Source organism: Bactrocera dorsalis, chromosome 1 (genome assembly GCF_023373825.1).
Source record: "Bactrocera dorsalis isolate Fly_Bdor chromosome 1, ASM2337382v1, whole genome shotgun sequence".
NCBI lineage: Eukaryota > Metazoa > Arthropoda > Insecta > Diptera > Tephritidae > Bactrocera > Bactrocera dorsalis.
In genome coordinates this window covers 113,489,456-113,511,133 of record NC_064303.1, presented here as the reverse complement: position 1 = coordinate 113,511,133, position 21,678 = coordinate 113,489,456, and the positions used below count along the sequence as shown (strand labels likewise).

The window sequence follows — 21,678 nt, the reverse complement described above, 5'->3', positions numbered from 1 at the left end:
ACCAGTTTGAGGCGAATATTAGTGATATTTTCTAAAAATTCTGCATACTTCCTGACAAAACAATATGTACCATACACACCCGGCCATATCTCAGCCACATTTGTTGCAAGAAGGCCAACAGCTGCAACAAAAGCCGTCAAAGTTATGCCAAGTATGTTCATCGCCCTCAAATCCTGAATTTTCTTATAGTTTCTAAGGGGCTTTTACACATGAACACCCTGGCAGACATAAACAAAGCACACATACACACATCTACATACATTTTCTCTGCAGAAAGTGTAGCGGCTTATAGCCCACCAAGTGTGCTTTGTGTAATTAAAATGAGAATTTTCTCACAGCTCATAATTTTGTAATAAAACTGCGCCTCCAACGCTAAGCAACGCTTTCAGTTTTCCACTTCAACTGCACTGCCACATCCACCAATGCGCACCAATCCAAGATTTCCAACGCATTCGCAAATTAGTGGAGCAGCGCAGGACGTGAGCTGCGGAAAAGGATACAAGCGAACTTTCCTCCTCGCTGCCTGCCCGAAGAACAAAAAGTGAGTGAGGAGCAAGAAAGCGTCGGAAGAAGCTGCGTCATACCCCAAATGAGGTGGCTGCATTTTAAGTAGGCTGGATAGCTTAGAATAGTCAAGTAGTGGTGGCGATGTCGTCGAACCTTTAAAAACGAGGTTAATGTGAGAATTGCCAACGGCAGCGAAAGTGAGTACATTAACTGCGGTGGCAGGCGTGAAGAAAGGAAAACGTAGTTGACGCACTTGAAGATGCTGCTTTCCCCGTGCGCTTCACCAACACCAAACACCGTTAAGTTGGTGACTTTAGCAATCTGCTAATGTTGGCTGGCGTAGATGTGCGGCTGTATGTGTAAGTGCGACCCCATAACTGGCATATCAACAACTCTATTATGCGTTCGGCGAATGCTTCAGCGAACGCACAAGGTGATAGTGTTGAAGGGGGCTTTTAATGAGCTTGTAGTAGCCATAAAAATGATAATGATGACTGATGATGATAAAGCAGCAATCATGAAAGTAATTATGAGCAGCTTGGCTGCCGCTAAGACGAGCTATAGACCTTAGACCAAGTAGTTTTTATTGGTTATAGTGTTGGTAGGCACTTCTTTGGATGGGTTTGTTTTTTACCTCTGCACTGCAGATAGACGTTTCAATGCAATTTTACACATTTCTTAGCCTGGCTTAAGCAAACCTTATATATTTACTTGACGTGTGTACCTAGTGAAGGTTTTCAAGCACAAGCGAGCTCTATAGTTCTGAAAGCTGCGTCATATTTTCTACGCTAATGTTTCTATATAAGTATTTTCACTGTTAGATCATCAAATATACATTTATATATATTTCATAAGAAATTTGTTATTTTTTGTATAGATAAAAGAGTGCTAAGACGAGTGCGAAAATCTGAACTTTGCATCTTTCTGCATTTATATTACAAAAAATGTTCACCAGGAAGTTCCAAAGGCTTTCTAAGTGGCTCTTATTTGCAAGACTTTCTCGTGGAACAGCCTGTTCACGAAATAAGCCAAATTTATTGCACAACCACACATCGAAATCCTCGAAGTCTTCTTTGTAGGAAAATCACATTGTACAAATGCAAAATGAAATAGCAAACTACAACAACGTAGATGCACTTATCCAGCGCTTACATTGTCTGAGCGTGTATTTCACAAATATTGCGCTTATCGCAAGCAACACATGTTTTGGCCCTTTTGCAACAAAGAAAGACACCAAATTTATCCTTCGAGAACACATTTCAGAGAGCACATGTTTGTGTGTTTAAGTTTTGATACAATCATTTTGTGACGCGCAATTTTATTTCGTTTACTGGTAGCAGCATTTCGTTTAAGATTCCGATATTTTCTTTTAAAGATAAGCGCACAAGAAGGGAGAAGTTTCATATGTGCCACATATGTATATGTGTATGTGTGCGTCAATGTGTTTACAGATAAACTTTATATGCTATGACATACAAGTGTACATAGATTAAGTAAGATATATGGAAGAATGAATGCGAGGTCTAGAGTATAGCGTAAGCACTGTGCGAAAATATCGTGTTATCACTTTACCAAAAATTTGCGACAGTTCCTTGAACACCTGTTGTGTCGACTTCAAAATAATCCCCAGCAGATGTATTTCACGTATGCCAACGGTTTTTCCAGTCCTCATGAGCACTTTTTGGGATTGACTTCAGCTACTTCAGCGAATTTTTTTTTATCTCTTTGAACGACTGAAAATGGTTTCGACGTTGCCGCTCCGTCAGTTTGGGGAACAAGAAAAAATCCCCGAGCCAAATCTGCTGAATACGGCGGTTGATCTATGGTATGCATTGCGTTTTGGTCTCTAAATTTGGTCACAATTGCACTCTTTTCGAAAAAAAAACTCAGCTTTATCGAGACGAGTCGATAAAGAACGCGTTTCATACCAAAAATATCCCTCACAATCATTCGAACGGACTCTCGAGAGATGTCGAGCTCTCTTGCCAACTCTCTAACACTTGCCTGATGATTTTCAAGCACCATATCCTTCACTTTTTTATTATTTTCATCAGTTGAATAGGTCGAAGGGCGTCCAGATAAGTCTTCAACGATCTGTCGACCGTGTGTGAAGGTTTTGTATCACTCGTGTGTTTTTGATAAAACAAAATCACCAAAGACCTTTTCCAACATTCACAAAGATCCCGCACAGGAATTTTGGTAAGAAATACAAAATTTTAGGCAAATTCTTTGTTCGATACTTTTATCCATCGTAAAAATCGCAATGCACAATTAAGGACAGTTTAGTTTAAAAAAATCTGCACTTAGTTCAAATATTTCCTACAGGGTATTAACCTGCCAAACTAGTACTTGCAGCACGCATTCGCATCGGTGAACGTGCTTTTTATGTGTGAATATAGTACACAACGCTTTTGTATCCCGATTTTTCGTTAGTTTTCTCCTTTCATTCGCTTTTATTATTTTCACTTGCCTTGAGTTATTTTCATAACATGCATTATCGACACGAGCGACCAAAAACAAAGCGTTGGAGAGTTTGCTTAAAACAAATATATACGAAATTGAAAAAGTCACTATCATATGCACCAAAGCGCGACCAATTTAATCGTGTCTACCAAAGATATGTCTCGAATGATAGCATATAATAAGATGCTTAAGCCTACACGCAAGCAGTTTGCACTTCTTTCATGCCGCTTTTCCTTGTTAAAATACTCAAAATGCAATAAAGCTTAGCTAGCACGCAACACTGAAAATCCCATTTGAATTGTGTAAGGATAAGGATATTAATTTGGCGTATTTGATGTGATTTCGACAATTTATACCCTTTCAACAAACACGGCACAGCCACCAGCCCACATTTAAATAAGCTGCGCGCCGGTAAAATGTAAATTTCAGCAATTTTGCTCACCTGAATATTTGATGTATAACAACAATACAAGCGACAACAAAATTCAACGTCGGTTAAAGCTGTCGGGTTGTACATAAGTATAAATGTGTGCGTAGCAGTTGTCTCAAGGTGTAGAAGACATTTTCATTTGAATTTTCCAAGCGAAAGCTTCATTGGATCTTGATGCCACAGGCTTACTGTCGTCTGTGCGTATTGTTTTTGTCTTTGGCTTGATAAAGAAATATGAATTACTCAATTATAAATCACAGTAATTGAAATTCGAATGCAAGTATAAATATACTGTAGATTGCCTTCGTAAATTTGCGTAGGCTCTTACTTCTATGGAGGAAAGGTTATTTATTGAATGTGCCAGTGTGTGATCGTTGCTTCAGCTTGATAGCTTGATACCTCAACGTCTTATGGACGGCTTTCCAATTTGTGGTTTGTGGCTTGTGAGCCATTGAATGCATAAATAAATAATATCGACTTGTCCTCGTAACGCTAAAAGCCTACGAAAGATGCTTCGCAGATAATTTACAGAAATCCGCTGTGAAATGTCTGTTGGTAAGCTATGAAATTAGTTTATTATTAAATTAAGCCTAGTAATTGAGTTTAAATTTCAATATCAAAGGACTAAAGTAGTGATAAGTTGTTATGAAACACCAATCGGTCAGAAAGTTCTGAAAGATTGTTGAATAAAATTATGAAAGATGTTGAAGTTTGATTAGAAATACGAAATTACTTTTTCGACTATCCAATACATAGAAGATCTTCAAGCAATCTGGCAACATAATAAGGTGAACCGTTTAATTTTCATTAATTTTTTCGACGTTCTCCAATTTATGTAGTTAAATTATTTTCATTGCTTGCTCTCCCCGATGCGTCACAGCTCCGGACCAAACTCTGAACTTATGTTTACAGTTACAGATAATGCGACACACTGATAACAAGATGAATGACAGTAAAGCGTAGACACAGCACAAAAGAAAACAGATTCATTAACTATAATAACATTTACTTACACTCAAAATTAAAATATGCACGAGTCAAACAAAGAACACAACAACAATGTACACTCCCAGAAATTGTGCTGAATACGCCGTCACGCGCACGTCCGAAAGCGAAGCGAAGCTCAATTAACGGTTAGTTTGTTTACTTATTTTAAGCTTTGATTGACCTCCGTCACTTAACAAAAACAAATGCAACAAAATCAAAGCGTAACACAATAAATTAATGCAAGGAGAGCACACAAAAGGTATATATATATATTTATGTGTATATATGTACATATGTACATGTTAAAAAGACGCACCTTAAAAGTCAGCAATTGAAAAGCGAGACTCACAGCTAAAAAAATCAAACAAAAATCACTCAGCGACAACTCAATTAGAAGATGAAAAGCAAAAAAAAAAACGAGTTGCTGCGAATTCTATTCTAAGTTGAGAGACTGTAGTGTAGAAACTTCTAATATATGTACATATGTATGTATGGAGTGCCAAGCTTGGCATCAAAATTAAGACATTTTTTCACATAAATCTCGGTTTCATATGCACAAAAGTTCATTTCACGGTGATTTTTAGGGCTTATGCAGCATTCACAGACAACTTTCCTCGTTTTGCTTGACAATTCATATTTTGACAACGAAGCGAAGAAAGCAAGAGTATACCAGAATCAACGCATAACTTTCAATGTTTCTATCTAATAATAATAAAAATAGCGATTGTTGCTTGACAAAGCGTAAAAAACTCATAACTAAGCATACATACATACATCGAGCATTTCTGTCAAAACAAATGTCTGACGTAAAGCGCAGCAAAAGTGCTATGTGAATCGACCTTTATTCACTTGAAATCTGCAGGACATTGTTAATATCAAAACCCCTCAGGAATGCACAGGAAGCAAGATTTTCGCATTCAACGCATTTTAACGCAGCTTCTTAACAATTATGCTTAAAATTATTAATATTTAATAAGAGCCAAGACTTACCACATTGAAGTAAAGCACTTGAGTTCGTTTAGTAATTATTTATTAGCCCATTTATAATTGATAATATAAACACGAAAAGTGCACGAAATCTGAAGATATCTAAAACTACATGTGCATACTATATATGAGTATATGTGAGCACCACTTTACTGGCGAACAATGTAACATATGTGTGTATGTAATGTGTAGCGCACACCTTTCTTTCACTCAATTTCCCGTAAAAACACCAATGCTTCCTGTAGACTTCCTGCCACCATACACCAAACCGCACTCCCGCCCAACGCTGCTGTCAGCTGCCAATTCCACCTGTATCCAACTGTAACCAACTGCCTTTCACCGCGCCACACCTCTCGCCAACCCCAAAATAAGTGGCGCCTAGCAGGGACCCGTCTTGGCAATGTTCAACGTGCGGCCCAGCTTTTTGTAGTCTTTTTGTGTGCACTCGAATTCGCAACGATTTTTGTACGTAATGCCGTTGGAGCCGCATATTTGTCCTTTCTGCGTGAGATCGCAAGGACAGAACGAGGCCTGCGTCAGCGTGGCGAATGCAGCCAGCGCCAGCAACAGCACGGCGAACAGCGAAAAGGACTTCATCGTGATTACTACGAGTATATGTGTATTATTTACTGTCGTGTATTTCAATTAAAACTTTTACTTTTCACCCACTCACTCGCAAATTAAAAGCAAACGATCGGCTTGCGCTTTAAAACGAAACTGAAGTGTAGTGCCGTCAAGCGGTCCAACTAAAAGCAATTGGAAGCAAATGAGGCGGCGAGGAAACCACCGCGATGAGTAAATGAAGCGCTCTCCACTAAAGTCGGATTTTTTTTTGTTTTTTTTTTTGACGTTTCACGTAAGCGCGCAGCTGTTTGTTTATATGCGCATGATAAGTGTATTAATTACAAAGACGGCGACCGAGCACTATGTGTGTATGTAAATAGTGGACGTGTGTGGCGTTTTAATTACAGCACTACTAAGTGCCTGCTTAAGTTTGTATCAAGTTCACATGAGTTTAAATATTTACTTAGCGACCCATTTGGAAAGTGAGCTCATTGCTTTGAATGCTCAAAATAAAACTAGTGTATAATTGTTTGCGTAATTTATTCTGATATATTTTCACTACAGAAAATGCTTCTATTTCTTGCTTAATTTTGTCACAATTTTTTACTTGAACACATTGCAGATATTAAGATATGTGAACTTATGTTCTATCAAATGTGCATTATTGGCATCGCAGTGCTACTTCCAACTCGTTCTTCGCTCCGCTGCATATCCTCAGCGTGTTTCCTTCTTGCTTCCTGGATTTTGCACGGCTGACAATTTATGGCAGCACATTTTGACACCAAAGCCAAAAAGAGGAGCAAAACAGCGAAATGGACCGCAAATCTCATTGTAACGCGTGTGTTTATTCAATGTAGTCACCTCTAGGCTTAGGTAGTAACTAATTTGTAAGAGAAACAGGCCCACTAAATATCTGTAAGAGTTTAGAACAGACTTCTAGAAACTAAATTGCTCAATCAGCGCACAATACTTCCTTTATTAAGAAGATAAATTCAACAAAGGTTTCGAAATACGCGTTGTTGTCTGCGCTGGAGACATATACCGGGGTTTCTAATAGGGATGATATGATTTCTAAATGCCGTTTCTTTGCATAATGTTCAAGTGCCAATAAGACTAAGAACCGTTTGAAGTTATGAAGATATTGCTGACTTTCAGGAGGAAAGTGTTGCTCAAGACCGTCATTTGTCGATTCCAAGGCGTTCGGAAGGCCTAGGACTGTCTCGAACGACAACTTGGTGGCTTTTCTGAAAATATTTCGGCTCGCAACCTTATAAAATTATACTTACTCAAGAACTGAAGTAACCGCAAACGTCAGGAATTTGCTGACTTTGCCTTGGAAGAACTTGACACCGATAACGATGTTTCAAGAAAATCATATTGTCCGATGAGTCTTACTTTCAACTGAGCGATGCGGTAAATAAACTAAACCGTCGATACTGGTGCGAAGAAAATGCACAAATTATTCATGAACAGCCATTCCATTCACCTAAATTTAGAGTTTTGTGCGGTTTTTGGTCTGTTGAAATCATCGGTCCGTACTTCTTTAGAAATGAAGCTGTTGACACCGATACGTATACTGTCAATGGAAAGCGGTGTATGGAACGATGATAACCGTTTTTATATGACCGCAATTCGAGGAAATTAATCTTAACAACATCAGGTTTCGACAAGAGGGGCTATATGCCACACAGCACGTCCAACAACCTAGTTATTACGAGAAAATTTGGAGCATCGATTATTTCAAGAAATTGTGACATTGAATGGCTTCTAAGAAATGGTGATTTAACACCATTAGACTAATTCTCGAGGGGATATTTGAGGTCATTGGACTTAAGCAATAAACAGACTCTCTTCAAACTTAGAAGTCAGTATTAAACGTGCTTTTTATGACACTCACTCGGTTTAGGGGAAAAAGTTCTTCAAAATTGGGTTCATCGAATTCATGCAAAAGAAGTCATGGAGGAGTCAGAACTTATTTATACGGATTGGATTGTACTGCACATTAAACAAAAAAACATTTGAATTTCTTTTACAGTTACTGTGTTATTTTAAGAAATCATATCAATCAGATTGGAGACCCCTGTATTTGGCATTATATATTTATAAACATTTTACATATTTATACATTATGCTTTATTAAAGGCTTAAATGTGAAACAGAAAAAAATCCTAACAAACAATTTCCTCACTCAATAATTCAGTTTATTTTGAGTTTAAGCTCAACTTCCCTTAAAGTATACATGCATCAGTATCTATCTGAGTGAAAATTACTCATACTTATTAGCATTATTGCTAAAATATTCTAGCACAAATACTGTCCACAAGCACTTCAAATCATACAGAACTAGTTCTCCAGCGCGAATTCGTTTAAAGAATCGACATTCGAAAGGTTGCTTTTATTATTGCTTCTGTTTTAATTACACTTCCTCTTTATTCTTTTTACGTATCGTCAATTCCCACAATTTGCATACTTAATTAGAGACTCTTGAACCCCCACGGCGCATAAATATTCGATACTAAACTAAGTGGCGTCAAGTGGCGTTTGTGTGGCAGTTTCGTATAAGTGTTGTTGTTTCTTGTTTACAACTATGTGCCCCTTGTGTTGACACTTTCAAGAGAAAAAGTCATTCATCACAAGGTGTAAATAATAAAAGCACACTAACTTGCCAACAAATAAGTGCAGGGGGCACTAGAGCGCCGCTGGAGCACAGAAGTTTATTTGAATTTCAAAAAGTTCGCTTAAGCCAATTACAAACACAAACATTCAGGTGACTAATGCAACGAAGAGTCAGTGGGGCGCTAAATTCATATACCGAGCAATGTATTTTATACTTAAATTTTGTAATTATTTTTGGCAACAGTTTAAGAACCAGAAAGTTTCAGTTTTTTAGAAAAAATTGATTTATTTGGCATGAGTCATTACTTTATCTGCACTATTTTGCTACACGAAGAGCTAGTGAACTCTTCGGCCTACTAATGGCTAAACTAGCTCTAATTAGAACTTAGTGCTTGCTGAAAAAGCTCCACTAAATTCTGAAACTTTCTATTAAAAGCTTTGTGCTTTAGACCAGTTGTTATGAGCTTTTGGTATAAAGCTTTTAAGATTATTCAAACTTGAATCTCTATAGATGCAAGTTAGTTTGGCATGTGAGTGATTTGTAAATTTGAATATACTTTTTTGTAAGATTAATGTTCTTTTAATTACTCATTAAACCTTTTGCAATTGAATAAACAGCTTATTGCGGTAAAACATTGCGAAATTACTAACGGAATATTAAACTATTTCTATAAAACTATCGACATATCATTTTAACTTTACTTGAGGATTTCATGGTCTTCATTACTATCGCTCTTTACTTCAACCGTGTCCGATAACTCAAAAAACTGATTTTTTGAGTAAAATACAAAAAATGTGCTCAATATCATGGTTAATATTGGTAAAAAATTCTCTGTGATTAGTAGAAAATGAACGCGTGAGATGAAACATGCCGTTATTCACTTGTTTGTGACGCGTCAAATTTTGCCTACAGCATCGACACATTTCAATTTAACATGATCGTCGTCGTGTAAAGATTATTAGTTTTTTTCCGAAAAAACGATATATTTGTGTTACATAACAGCGATTTATGTGACAAGGTAGTTATATTTTTTCATGTTGCTAATTTTCATGTAAAATGGCATTATTATTGCGTTGTGACTATACTGTTGAACAAATTTTAGTTCCTCATATGTGCGCAACACAATATGTGACGTTGTTGTTGAAACTAAATTATTTACATAACTAAGGTCATTTGTTTTGTGACGTTTTTTTCGTGAAAAATGGGCTGTGGAAAATGGCGATTTTGGTTTACTATAACTCATGTCATTATTTCGAAATATATCGGCTATAATATAAAACACCTTCTTCATAGCGAAATGATACGCTATTGATGATAATAAAAAATTACGAATTTCACTTTTTCTAGCTTACTTGGAAATGTCCTTATCCAAAAATAATTGCGGGATCTTCTACATCATGTTCTCAGAAGATAGTGACAATTCCATAGTTGAATGTGCATACTCCCATTTCCTGCTAACGATTTTCCAGTGATCGTGTCTACGGAATGATGAAGATAACCCCACCACATCCGACGCGGGTAAACAGCATAATGTATATAACTGCTTCGAGGAAGATTCTCCGGGAGCTAGAATTATGTACGCCATTACCTGAACCAAACTGCTTTGATCTGCACCGAGCACATCAACTTCAAACATAAACAATTCTTCCACCATTCTTGTTATCCTCGATGAAAAAAAAAAGAGCAGCAGCCAGAAAATTGGAAAAAAAATGTATTGTAAAGAAAAAAAGAAATAGTGCTGAACACTATGAAAGCTTAGAAAAAAATTATTCTAAACAAAAGGAGAAAATTAACCTCCGTTGCGGTGAAAAACTTTCGGTAATAAAATGTTTTCCAAGATTATGTTTAGCGAAGAGTAAGAAAAGAGATATTTTCCTCTATTGGCTCTTGGCGACATTGAGAAGCAGAGGCAATTTATTTCCAATTGTATGAAACTCGTTTAAACCACTCGACTCAGCATCATTACTACTAATTCAATCAGCTAAGAAAACAGGCCACCCGTTCTTGTCAAGAAAGTGTCTTATGGAGATTTCTTTGACCTCAAATTACTCTCTAATGACATGGGTCCATTGAATATGGGAGAAATTTAACTCCCTTCAGTGAAAATCCTGAAGGTTCAACGAGAGTCCCCAACTCTGTGCTATTTCAAATCATCATACGCCGAGGAGAAGTTCAGGGAAGCCGCGATAATCAGAATCCAAGAAGAAAAATAGCACACCGATGATTTACAAAAAGCTACCACTCCAAACTCGATTGCCTAATAATAAAAGACAGATATCACGAATTAATTAAAAAAGAACTTGATTCCACGCTTTATCAAGAAATTTTATAACAATTTGTGATTCTATCATATATGTAGTTTCCTACTATTTCCTATTATTTCCACCTTTTTTTAAAAACTGAAAAATTAACTTCATATAAAAATATTTTTGATCTAGGAATTTTTGTATTTTATTTTTTTACGTTTAAAAACCCCCGAAAATAAAATGTCTAAATTTATACATTTCGCCCATTATTCATAAAAAATAATATAAAGCTCTTATAATGGAAATTCAGCTGGAAATGTCAGTTAAAAACTTTACTAACCATTTTATTGATTATGATATGTGGTTTGTATTTTATTTGAGAACATAATGACACATTTATTTATAACGCGAAATTTCTATGTTTTTTCAGAAACATGACATAATTCAAGGCAGAAAAGTTTTTTGTTCAAGAAAAAATTGTGAAATCAATTAATTTCGGGTCGAATTTTCTTCTGTAATGTATAACTACACCATGACATATCACTAGTTTGCATAGAAAATCTGCGATATTTAACTTTTATTTAAACCCACAAAAGAAGCTAAAAACTAAAATTGCTTCTCCTGAAAAAATGCTTTTTTTGGAGTTATGACACGATATTGAAGTAAATAAGCGATTTGTACATTTGATATATTTAGTCTCTGGGCGAATTCATACACTGGCTGTTTTCACGCGGAACACAGGTAAAGGGTTACCCAAAATTAGTATTACATGATTTAAAAAAATTGTGTTTTTATTCTCTTATAAAATACCCTGACAACACCTCTGGAAATATTGGTCCTTCAATTTTCATTCGAGTAATTGTTTCGGAGATTACAAGCCTTGAGAACTTGTTAACGCCCGAGCTAGCTAGGCTAAGTTCTCGTCCTTTTAAAGACGCGTTTTTTCTCGAAACTGTTTTTGAAGTCGGTTGGCAAGATGTCTGGAGAACTACTTAACTGAGTTCATGAGATTTTACACAGGTTTTTGAGATACAATTGACTTGGACGAAGGATTTCTTTCGATTACAACTATCTGAAGAAAAAATGTCGCGAAATTTTCATTCAATTCTGGAACACCCTTTATTTCCAGATTAAGAAATATAGAAAGATTATCGCAGATCATAGTATCTCTTTTCACTTACAATCACATGTACATATCAGGTGAAATATAAATGGATTCCTAGAAACCTTAGCAACAACCAGTTTTTCTACAAGGGCAGTTTTATAAGTGCTTAACCGAACTTATATAGTACATGTGGATTGTATAAAAGTTTATTATGGCATGCTTTAATAAAACCTAAAACCTGAAGTTATGAGTTTATAAAACGTCGGCTATTTTCTTATACTAATAACATCACCTAAAAATGCAAAGTAACCATATACATCACTTTTTTAAGTTTACAGGTGAGGGAAAAACTATATAAGAGAAACCACTCATATTGAAACAAAAATTGAGTTTTTGTTAAAAAGTGGTTAAAAAGTGGTTATGACTGATATATCTGTCAGCGAAAGAAGGGGAAGCTTAGAATTTTATGATACATCATACTTAAGTTATATATAATAGGATGTAGTGAACGTAGCCATAACGAACTCAATTTTGAATTTTTTAATGATAGGTTGTTTTGCATTTTAGGTGACGATATTGTAGTTTATAGTTTTGGAAGATGTAATAATAAAGTATGAATTTACCATGGTTAATTTTGAAGAGCTAACCAATTCCTACTATAGTCACTATCAGTTATGAGAACAGACTACATAGGAATACAAGATTATTTTTTTGTAATATCTACTAAATATTTTTCCTTCTCGCAAGAGGAACCTAAGCAACCGACCTCGTATTCTATTCTAACATGCACTTTGCAATAAGAATGCTGAAAGTTGCATTTGAGCTTTCGTTCATTGCTTACGGATCATCAATTTGTTCGACTAAAGTAGTAAACTGTATAAATGCTACACGCCAAACATAAATGTTTTCACAGTCGAAGGAAAGCCCTAAGCAGTTGTAACACACAACGAGTCGTGTTTTTTCACTATCTTTAACAAGTAGCCGAGAATTTTGCGATTGCAATGCAGTTATTAAACATTTTTGTGGTGCTCTGCCTCGCGCTGACGATGTGCTTCACAGCAACGAACGCACAGGTCTGTGCGTGTCCTTACAACTACGCGCCTGTCTGCGGCAGCAACGGTCGAACCTATAGCAACGACTGTGACTTAAAATGCAATCAGAGATCTAGCAGAGGATTGAGAAAAACACATGATGGTCCGTGTTAAAATTTGCGCACTTTTCAATTGAACGCGGCTATGAATTATAAATGATTATATGTAATGATGTTGTAATTAATAATAAAACACTAACTGTGCTCAGTGCATAACACACCAGTCAGTGATGTAAAAATTATTTCATTTGTTTGATTCAATAAAAAAAACTTCGAAACTATTTTCTGACTATAATGGCGTTTTAACGAGTAAGCGCGTATAATTAATTGATTACGACGCACCCGCATTCAAATGCAAATGCAAGAACTGAATGTCAACAATTACTGCGATAAAAAGTGCGAAGTAAACCTTCAACTCTAAACTCTAAAAATAATTATATGCAGCGTGGAATTTCTAAATCGCTTAAATTATTTTCTAAGCAAAAATAGAAATAGTAAATGTAAACAAAGTAAGGGAAATTCACAGTAGTCAAAGTCGTCATACATATTAGAACCACATTATTTTTAAGGAGATTATAATTTCTGAAAAATTTCTTAAGAAGATTCTAATTTGTGAGCGTCGACTGTACCTTTAATCACTTATTATTAATTGCTTCTTAGTAATTTGCTGCTTTTTCTTCGAAATTCGCAAATCATACACAAACTCATGCAAATGATCACGCTTTATTTATATACTTAAATTGAGCTTCAGATCATCCAATTGTGGCTTCAAATGTACAGCATCTGCCTACAAATACCAGCGCCGGACTAAGCCACTTTCATTATTCTAAACAAAGCACAGCTGGTCATCCACAAAAGTGTACTTTTTCAATTGGAAGAATAAAAATTTAGTGAATAAAATGAAATTTTTCAACTTATTCGCGTTACTCCTGCTGACGCTGGCACTCTGCTTCACAGGATCGAATGGAGCAGCGCACTGCATCTGTCCTCACATCTACCTCCCTGTATGCGGCAGCGATAAACATACATACGCCAGCGATTGTAATTTAGAGTGCCAACAAAGGACCAGCGCCGGTTTGACTCTGGCACATCAGGGGCCTTGCTAATAATTTTTGGATTTTAATTTCATATTTTTTTCTACTTTGCCTTACATTACTTAAATAAATAAATGTCTACAACTCTCTTATTACATTGCGTTTATTTGAATTACAGAAAACCCCCGAATAAACCCAACTACAGGTTTACACCAATACATCGATATTATAAGATTTCTATATATTTTATATATTATTGTTTGAAGTCGTGTCGAATTCTGGGTCAGCAAGTCAAGTTCAAAGCGATAAGCATTTTAAGAGTTTTAGCTGAGCAAGCACAAGCACATCTTATATGTACATATGTGCGACAGATAACCAAAAACCGATGTTTTTATTGAAAATATGAAACATTTGTTGATTTCAAAGGCTAAAATATAATATTTATGCAATGAACAGTATGGTGGAGTTAATTTTGCTTTGAACAGAGTATATTAAGTTGTCACGTAGTTTGTAGCATCCCGAAGGAAACGTCGGAGATACTAGTGGTAGGTAGCCAAAACAAACTGAAAAATCACGCATGCCGGAAAATGTGAAGGGTTATTCTGAACAACTTTGCCTAAGATTTCGAGCCAACGATTTCAATAGGAAGGTTTTTAATTTCGTAAACGACCGCTTTTTATGGAGCCAACTGCGCGAGTGAGCCGTACTGTAAAGAATTGTTTAGGTAATTTTTTACATCTTGTGTTCATTACTGGCGTTTTGGTAGGGACCTCCAACTTTTTTGAAAATATTATATAGCCTATGTTTACCAAGTAAAAGCTGTATTCCAATAGTGAACGGATTTGTCAATTCAGCCAAGTAGTTCCGGAGCCTATTAAATTCAAATAAGCAAACAAAAAATAATTCCTCTTCATAATATTGGTATGTATCATCCTGACAAACTAAATCGATTTAGCCATTTGTTGAGATATCGATTTGAAAACTCACACACGTCCTTTCCTCCACAAGAAGGTGACCTTTAATCGAAACCGCGTATGTCAGACCACTATAGTACATAACTGCCACACAAACTGATCGATCAAACTCAAAGTATAGAATATTCATAAAATATATTTTTTTATTAAAGGGTTTCATGGTTTACGTGTTTCAAAAAATCGATGTTTTTTATTTTTACATTAAATTCTACAACACTTCTAGAATATTGTCTTAAATTTACAGGTAATACTTTCGGAAATACAGCCTTGAGAGCTTGCGAGCTCGAATATAGATAGACTAAGAGCGCCGTCTTTAAACACGTTTTTCTCGAAACCGTGTTTTTGAAGTCGGTAGGCAAGATTTGTCGAGAAGTACTCAACCAATATTCACGAAATTTTACACAGTTCTTTGAGATTCTTAAAGACTTGAACGGAGAATGATTACAACTATTTGGAAAAAAAAATGTCGCGAGATTTTCACTAAATTTCATTTTTTTGCATTTTTTAAAATTTCTACCAAAAATCAAATTTTCAGTTGTTTTTTTCCTTCGTCTAAGTTCTAAGTTAAGGTTTTAACAAAAACACGTATTTTTCACTTTAGATGATATTATAAGAAGTTGTCCTGTCAACGAGGGGACACCGGAGATGGCACCGAAATGGACGAGCTTTTGAGCTTTTTCGAAAAATTTTGGAATTTCCTTGTTAATACTTGTAGTGTATGTTTGCAAGAATGAAAACTTTTAATAAAATATTTAATTTTTTATATAAACTAAATTGTTGAAGAAATGTTTTTTTTTTACCGGAGGAAATCCATCTAACCCCTTAAGTACCCCTAAATCAACTTGAAGGTTGTTTATTCAACAACGTGGCTGAAAAGAACTAGGGTTCTCAGATTTGACTATATTACCACTACTAACATCTCTGTAAGAAATGCACTTTTGAATGGCATTATAGCTTCGCTGCAACAGAAGTTAACATTTTTTCTCATTTTCTATTAAAACAATTTAAATACAGCAATTTCACAGAAATAAATCTTATTAAACCTTTATAAAAAAAATATACACGAAATAAGTTATTAACAAAATGAACAATCCCACATTTTCTCCTGAAAAATATTTATTCTTAAACCAATAAAATAGTTAAAAATAATTTTTCACGCTGATATTTTTGAGTTTGACTAATTTCCGGAAATTTCCTTGAATTTCGCGTGTATTTAGGGTACATACTAAATTTGTTCAGTTGTTTATTAATATAATAATTCAGACATAAACATTTATTTTTGTTTTTCTATTTGCACAAGTTGTAACTAACAACTTTAACTTTAATTTTCAAAAGCATGTTGGGGAAGAGGAAAATTATTTTATAAACGTGTATGTAAATAGTGTGTATGTATCGAAGAAAAAATCACATTAAATACACAAACAATAGCTACAATTAGTTTCTAATGATCAGTCTTTCGCCTTAGCTAAGTTTACCAAATCACCAAATCGTTTCGGTGGCACACACACACGACCCCCAAACATTATTTATTCAACTGATAAGCGCACACAGCACAGCTGTTTTGCTTTTTATCTATAAAACTCTTTTCCACAAAAGCCACGCAATTCAGTTGTCTACCGAAAGCACTTGCGTTTAGTAACCTACGGAAGTAACCGCTAGTTTTACGTATAATTCTAAAAACAACAAAAACAAATTAAATATTCAAACAATGAAATTCATGAGCTACATTGCGTCCTTCCTGCTGGGCATCGTACTTTTTGCCGCACTGAGCGAAGCTGCAGCAGTCGACGCTGCTAACGAGGAACCCGTCTGCATATGTCCACGCGACTTCGAGCCAGTCTGCGCCGCTAATCTGGTGACCTATCCGAATCGTTGCATGTACGACTGCAAGCGTCAGGATGAGGAGCGTAGAGGACGTAGTCTGGAGTTGCTGCGCTCCGGACCATGCGACGAGTGACATTTATAATGTGAACTTTACTTGTTTATGCTAAGCTGAAGTGACCATTTTTTCGAATAATAAAATAAAAGTGATAAATTGAAGACTGTGTTTTTATGAAAATTACTCATTTGTTGGGCTCATATGTCGGTATTAAGCTAATATATACAGATATACGTAATAAAAATTATCATTTTCCGATTAAACGTGTTATCTTTGAACATATCAGCCATCGCTGCGATAACACTTTGATATACCAAATAAATAAATTGATGAAAAAGCCAATAATAACAAAGTTGCCTCAGAAGTCATACACGCATATTGTATGTATGCAGTAGTTAGGGCAGTGGGTTAGGCAGGGTTATCAAGAAAATGAATTACAAATCGATCATTGACCGATAATGTAATATATGGTTGCTTAGAACATATTTAATTTTACATATCAGAAGAGAGTCATCATTCACGCCGTAGGCCTCTAAAATTAAATATCATGACTGATTTTTTCGTTAGAAAGTTTAGAAAATCCAGCTCTTCTTACTTAGTTAAGCTTAGTAATTATCTGTCATAATACGAAGATCAGCCACAGTTAGTCTAAAATGATTTTCACTATCAATTCTGAAAGTAAGCCTATAAGTATGCTACTTTTACTTAAAGAGAGTAATTTCGGTGCAAGATGGTCTTTTCTATTATCTGCTCTCTCTACTCTCAATCATATCTTTTATTTTGATAAGCCTCGCTATAATTTACTGGCCAAAGGAAAAACCATGACGATATCAAAAATAAATTAGAATGATTTATCAAATCAGAAAAATTGATTTTCCGACTACTTCAACTTAGTGATATTTATATATGTCAGCGAATCGTAGGCAAAAGCTTCATACTTTCATTATTATCAAACTAGAGGCTTTTTAAATATACATATAATATTTTATTATAAACTTGCTGGCTATATTATTCTTCGCTCAACAAAAAAAGTTTAACCATAGTTCTATATCCTCTTCAATTGTTTTTATATCATAAATCTGCCATAAGAAAAAATTCGCAAAAACTCCAACCTTAAAATTAGCTTTCTTTATAGACCTTTATTTAGTAAACTGTTTAAAATATTTTCAACATGCAGCAACGAAAGCCAACTCAATTGCAAGCTCCCTGGCGCAGGATGGACAACACTTTACCCAATCGCGCCAATATTGAGCGCTTGCACTCGAAGAGACATGCGTTGTTGTACGTGCGATTGTCTGAGCCGCAAACCGGTTTCAAGCTGCGATCGCAGATGCATGAGTCCAAGTCATTATCCTCCTCAGCAACGGCCGCCACAAGTGGCTCTGCCACCGCCGAATGCCTTCTACCCAGTGACTCGCCATCGCAAACTCCTGAACGCACCAGCTCCAAACTGCGGCCCTTGGCCTTCAACTTGTTGCGTGCACATTCATACAAACAACGGTTGCTGTAGGTTAACGAATCGGAGGCGCAGACTGGCGAATAGTCGCGGCCGCAAATGCAATCCACATCGATGGCATTGATAGCTGCCGCCTCGGCGCCAATGCTGGCGTATGCCTGGTAAAGGCTACAGATCAACAACAGCAGCAGGCTAATAGAAAACTTCATTGAAATCTTCATTTTGCACAACTTTGTTAGAAATTAGAAAATTAGAATTCTTTCGTTCGAAAAATACGTGTAAATTCGCGAATTTGCTGGAATAAACTGAAATGCCCGTCAAAGATATTAAATGTTGACAAGAATGGTTTGCCTGCTGACGGGCTACCGTTTTATCAGTGCCGGCGCTGATAACTTAATGGGTGCGTATAATGTTTGGAATAGCCAAAACGAAGTTTTTTTATATGGAAAGTAATTGCGAATTTACTGTCAGTGAAAGGAACGAAGAAAGGACGCGAGGATGCAGGGTGTAGTTCCGAAGTAGTAACAGAGGATTAAAGTAGTTAAAACGTTCGTGGGAGCTCCAATAATTAACAAAAGCTGACTTTTTTGATTTCGCAATTTTTTACATCATTTTCTATATTTGTATATGAGTCACCCTATATTTATACCCGCAGAACTAACTTGTCAAATAACTAGTAATCTTTGGCAACTAATCAGCACTTGAAGAGTCTTAAGTAGCCGATGTTCGCAAATCAAAATTAAATATCCGCTCATGCTATGTCTACCTATGTACGAGTATATGTGAATGAGTATACATTTGTTTAAATATTTATTTATATTTATAAATAATATACAAACGTATAAATTATTTAAATATTTATTTAATTTCCGTGCCAATTTTTATACTCTTGCAACATGTTGCTACAAAGTAGAATAGTTTTTTTTTACTTCATCTTACGTTAAGTTTACGTCACGGTATGTAATCACTTACTAACTTATCTAAAATCCATAATGATTACTGATCTCATAGTTTCTAATTACTTTTTTGATGAGGGTCATGCAATTAATAATCAATTCTTCAAAAGATACGCCAGTCACTGCTAAGTCACAGTTATGTTAAATTTGTGCCCAAACAACTTTGGGTCTTACGTGATTTTAATCTGCTACGTTTGAGTAATTTGAGGAGCTCAAATTTGGGTTCCAACCGTGTATTGCTTGTAAACCTTAGCAATAATATGAAGCAAATCCCAGTAGGGAATAAATTAGAGAAATTTTAAGGAAAATTTTATGATTTTATTTTTTACCGAATTCAAGTCTACTAACTTAATTCTGCTAATAAAATTGAATGAAAATCTAAAATTTGATTTGAACCTCCAATTTAAGGTACACAACAATATTTAAGTGTGAAAACTTAAAGCTGATAACTTTATTGCGATTATGTAATATTATAAATAATTTTTCAAAGTCACTGTATTATGCACCAATAGTAATGAGTTCCATAATTTTCTTTGTCTATTTGGCAGTGGCCAGCACACCGGAGAGTTTGCCCAAGCGTGAACGAGACGATCTACCCACCGTTGGCAATACACCGTCGATTGGCTCAACAAGTGGCAGTGTGACAGGTGAAAGACGCACAAAGGCAGACAGTCCCACTGGCAGCAGTTCAGCAGGCTTAATAAGCGGCGGCTTAGGAGCAGGGGGCTTATACACAACTGAGGAAATAAACAGCACTACAACAACCACAACAGCGTGTGGCGCAAGCAGCACCGTTGAGAGTGTGACTATCAATGGTCAAATTGGAAGTGAGTGTACTGATTTTTGCAGCTAAAAAATATTGATATATTTTTTTCACACCTATCCCTAAACCCACCTTGCTAGACTCACAGGTCACAATATATGAATGAAAGAATTTCTCAAAAAAAACTTGTCTAGCACTTTTTATTGCTCTGCTTTTCTTGCCCACAACAAATCGAGCAAAATCCTTGCATTCATAGAAATGGCATGCTGAGGCGAATACACCCCGCCGCCGGCTAGCAAACTTCTTTTACAGCACACAATTCACAAAGCATGAATTTCAACAACACCAAAGAGTCAAGCGGCATAAAATAAACATAAATCTTCTTTAGGCCAGCAAATACTACGCCAGTGAAAGTCGCAAAGAAATAAAGAATACAAGCCGTAATGTAAACAGAGCCGCCCACTTTAGGCGTTCTTGTAATTTGGCGGCCCCTAAGTGATTTTGTGCATTGGTGTGTGCATGCACGCACACATGCACAAGCAAACAAACAAAGCGCTCTAAGAGGAGTTCACAACAAAAGCATAAAGGCAAAGTGCAAAGGGAAATGTTTGATTTGTGCACGACTCCCGAATGGGAATCGAGCAATCGTTAGCATTACATGATTGTGGGCGGGTCTCATACCAAAACGTTGATTGATCTGGGTTATTCAATTTGTATCGCAGAATATTTACTGAAGTGAAGAAATATAGATAAACCGAGTGAATTGAAAATCCTTCATTTGAATAATGAAGAAAGAGATCACGGAGATCCCACTTAGACAATTGAAGCACCCTCACTTTTTGATGCCGAGAGCTTCAAAATATGCATCAAGAGATCTTTGTGTATCAGCTGAGGAAGCGCTTTAAGTCCAGCTAAACTTTGTTGAGGCGACTATTTCCGAGTAGACATTGGTTGAACGATATCTGTAGACCTAAAGCCCCAGAGCGTGCAGAAAGTGGCGAGTTGTTTCTTCCTTGCCTTCTTTCTGATTACTTTGACAGTTTTCCGAAACTATAACTTTTTCACGATTTGCGTTCTTGTCTCTGTCCGCGCTCAACGTGGTATGGGGATTAGCTGGACTGATGGACGATTAGATGTTAGTGGTGTGATCTCCACTAGTCGGAATACCGAACAGTTAGGGCCGTTTGCGCGTGAGTTGTTTAAGCGTCGAAGGCATTTAGCTGGGAGTTTGGGTTAGTTTTTGTATGAATGGTATGCGTATGGAGTCCAACCACTGGCCACCAGTCCAGAGCTATATGGAAGCGAAACTGGTGGTAGCTTCGGCTGCGACCTACAACCTGCTAATGCGGACTGGCCCCTCGAGGAGTATTGGTTGTGGTTAAAACCTAAATGCGGGAAGAACTGACACTTTGTCAGTTGATTATGGAGTTGCATTGCAACCGGGTGCCGGACCCAAAGTAGGTTTTAGATGGGCCACGAACCCTATCAAGGTGGTTAGTGTATCCATTCGACACTGCCAATTGGTATTGAAAATGCCCACCATTACAATGGATTGATTTGATGCGCTGTGCTTTTGAGATCCGTGGGGTGAGGCTGTCGTCAGCAGGTACCCACGTTACA

At 36.3% G+C, this 21,678-nt stretch overlaps 4 protein-coding genes across 8 annotated transcripts in view; 2 read left to right on the top strand and 2 right to left on the bottom strand.

Annotated features, from left to right (window-relative positions):
• Positions 1-21,678, top strand: part of LOC105229367 (dual specificity calcium/calmodulin-dependent 3',5'-cyclic nucleotide phosphodiesterase 1) — a 173,939-nt gene that overhangs the window by 116,826 nt on the left and 35,435 nt on the right. For all 5 annotated transcript variants that reach the window (XM_049461084.1, XM_049461085.1, XM_049461083.1 and 2 more), the window contains exon 2: positions 19,844-20,122. In XM_049461084.1, the coding sequence (XP_049317041.1) occupies positions 19,844-20,122 (279 nt within the window). The remainder of the gene's footprint in view (positions 1-19,843; positions 20,123-21,678) is intronic.
• Positions 5,401-6,173, bottom strand: LOC105229201 (agrin-like). The gene is made up of 2 exons (XM_049461273.1): positions 6,033-6,173; positions 5,401-5,979 (listed from the first exon to the last, which is right to left on the bottom strand). Exon 2 carries the CDS (start codon positions 5,969-5,971, stop codon positions 5,753-5,755), a length of 219 nt encoding a protein of 72 aa, XP_049317230.1. The 5' UTR covers positions 5,972-5,979; positions 6,033-6,173; the 3' UTR covers positions 5,401-5,752.
• LOC105229202 (serine protease inhibitor Kazal-type 2) lies at positions 16,601-17,044 on the top strand. Its single transcript, XM_011209321.4, has one exon. It carries the CDS (start codon positions 16,713-16,715, stop codon positions 16,959-16,961), a length of 249 nt encoding a protein of 82 aa, XP_011207623.1. The 5' UTR covers positions 16,601-16,712; the 3' UTR covers positions 16,962-17,044.
• On the bottom strand, positions 18,003-18,674 carry LOC105229203 (serine protease inhibitor dipetalogastin). Its single transcript, XM_011209322.4, has one exon. The coding sequence runs from the start codon at positions 18,558-18,560 to the stop codon at positions 18,075-18,077; it is 486 nt and encodes a 161-aa protein (XP_011207624.2). The 5' UTR covers positions 18,561-18,674; the 3' UTR covers positions 18,003-18,074.

What these genes read in the sequence shown, in the direction of transcription:
- LOC105229201 (XM_049461273.1), bottom strand. Translation starts at nt 5,971, where the DNA reads ATGAAGTCCTTTTCGCTGTTCGCCGTGCTGTTGCTGGCGCTGGCTGCA.
- LOC105229202 (XM_011209321.4), top strand. Translation starts at nt 16,713, where the DNA reads ATGAAATTCATGAGCTACATTGCGTCCTTCCTGCTGGGCATCGTACTT.
- LOC105229203 (XM_011209322.4), bottom strand. Translation starts at nt 18,560, where the DNA reads ATGAAGATTTCAATGAAGTTTTCTATTAGCCTGCTGCTGTTGTTGATC.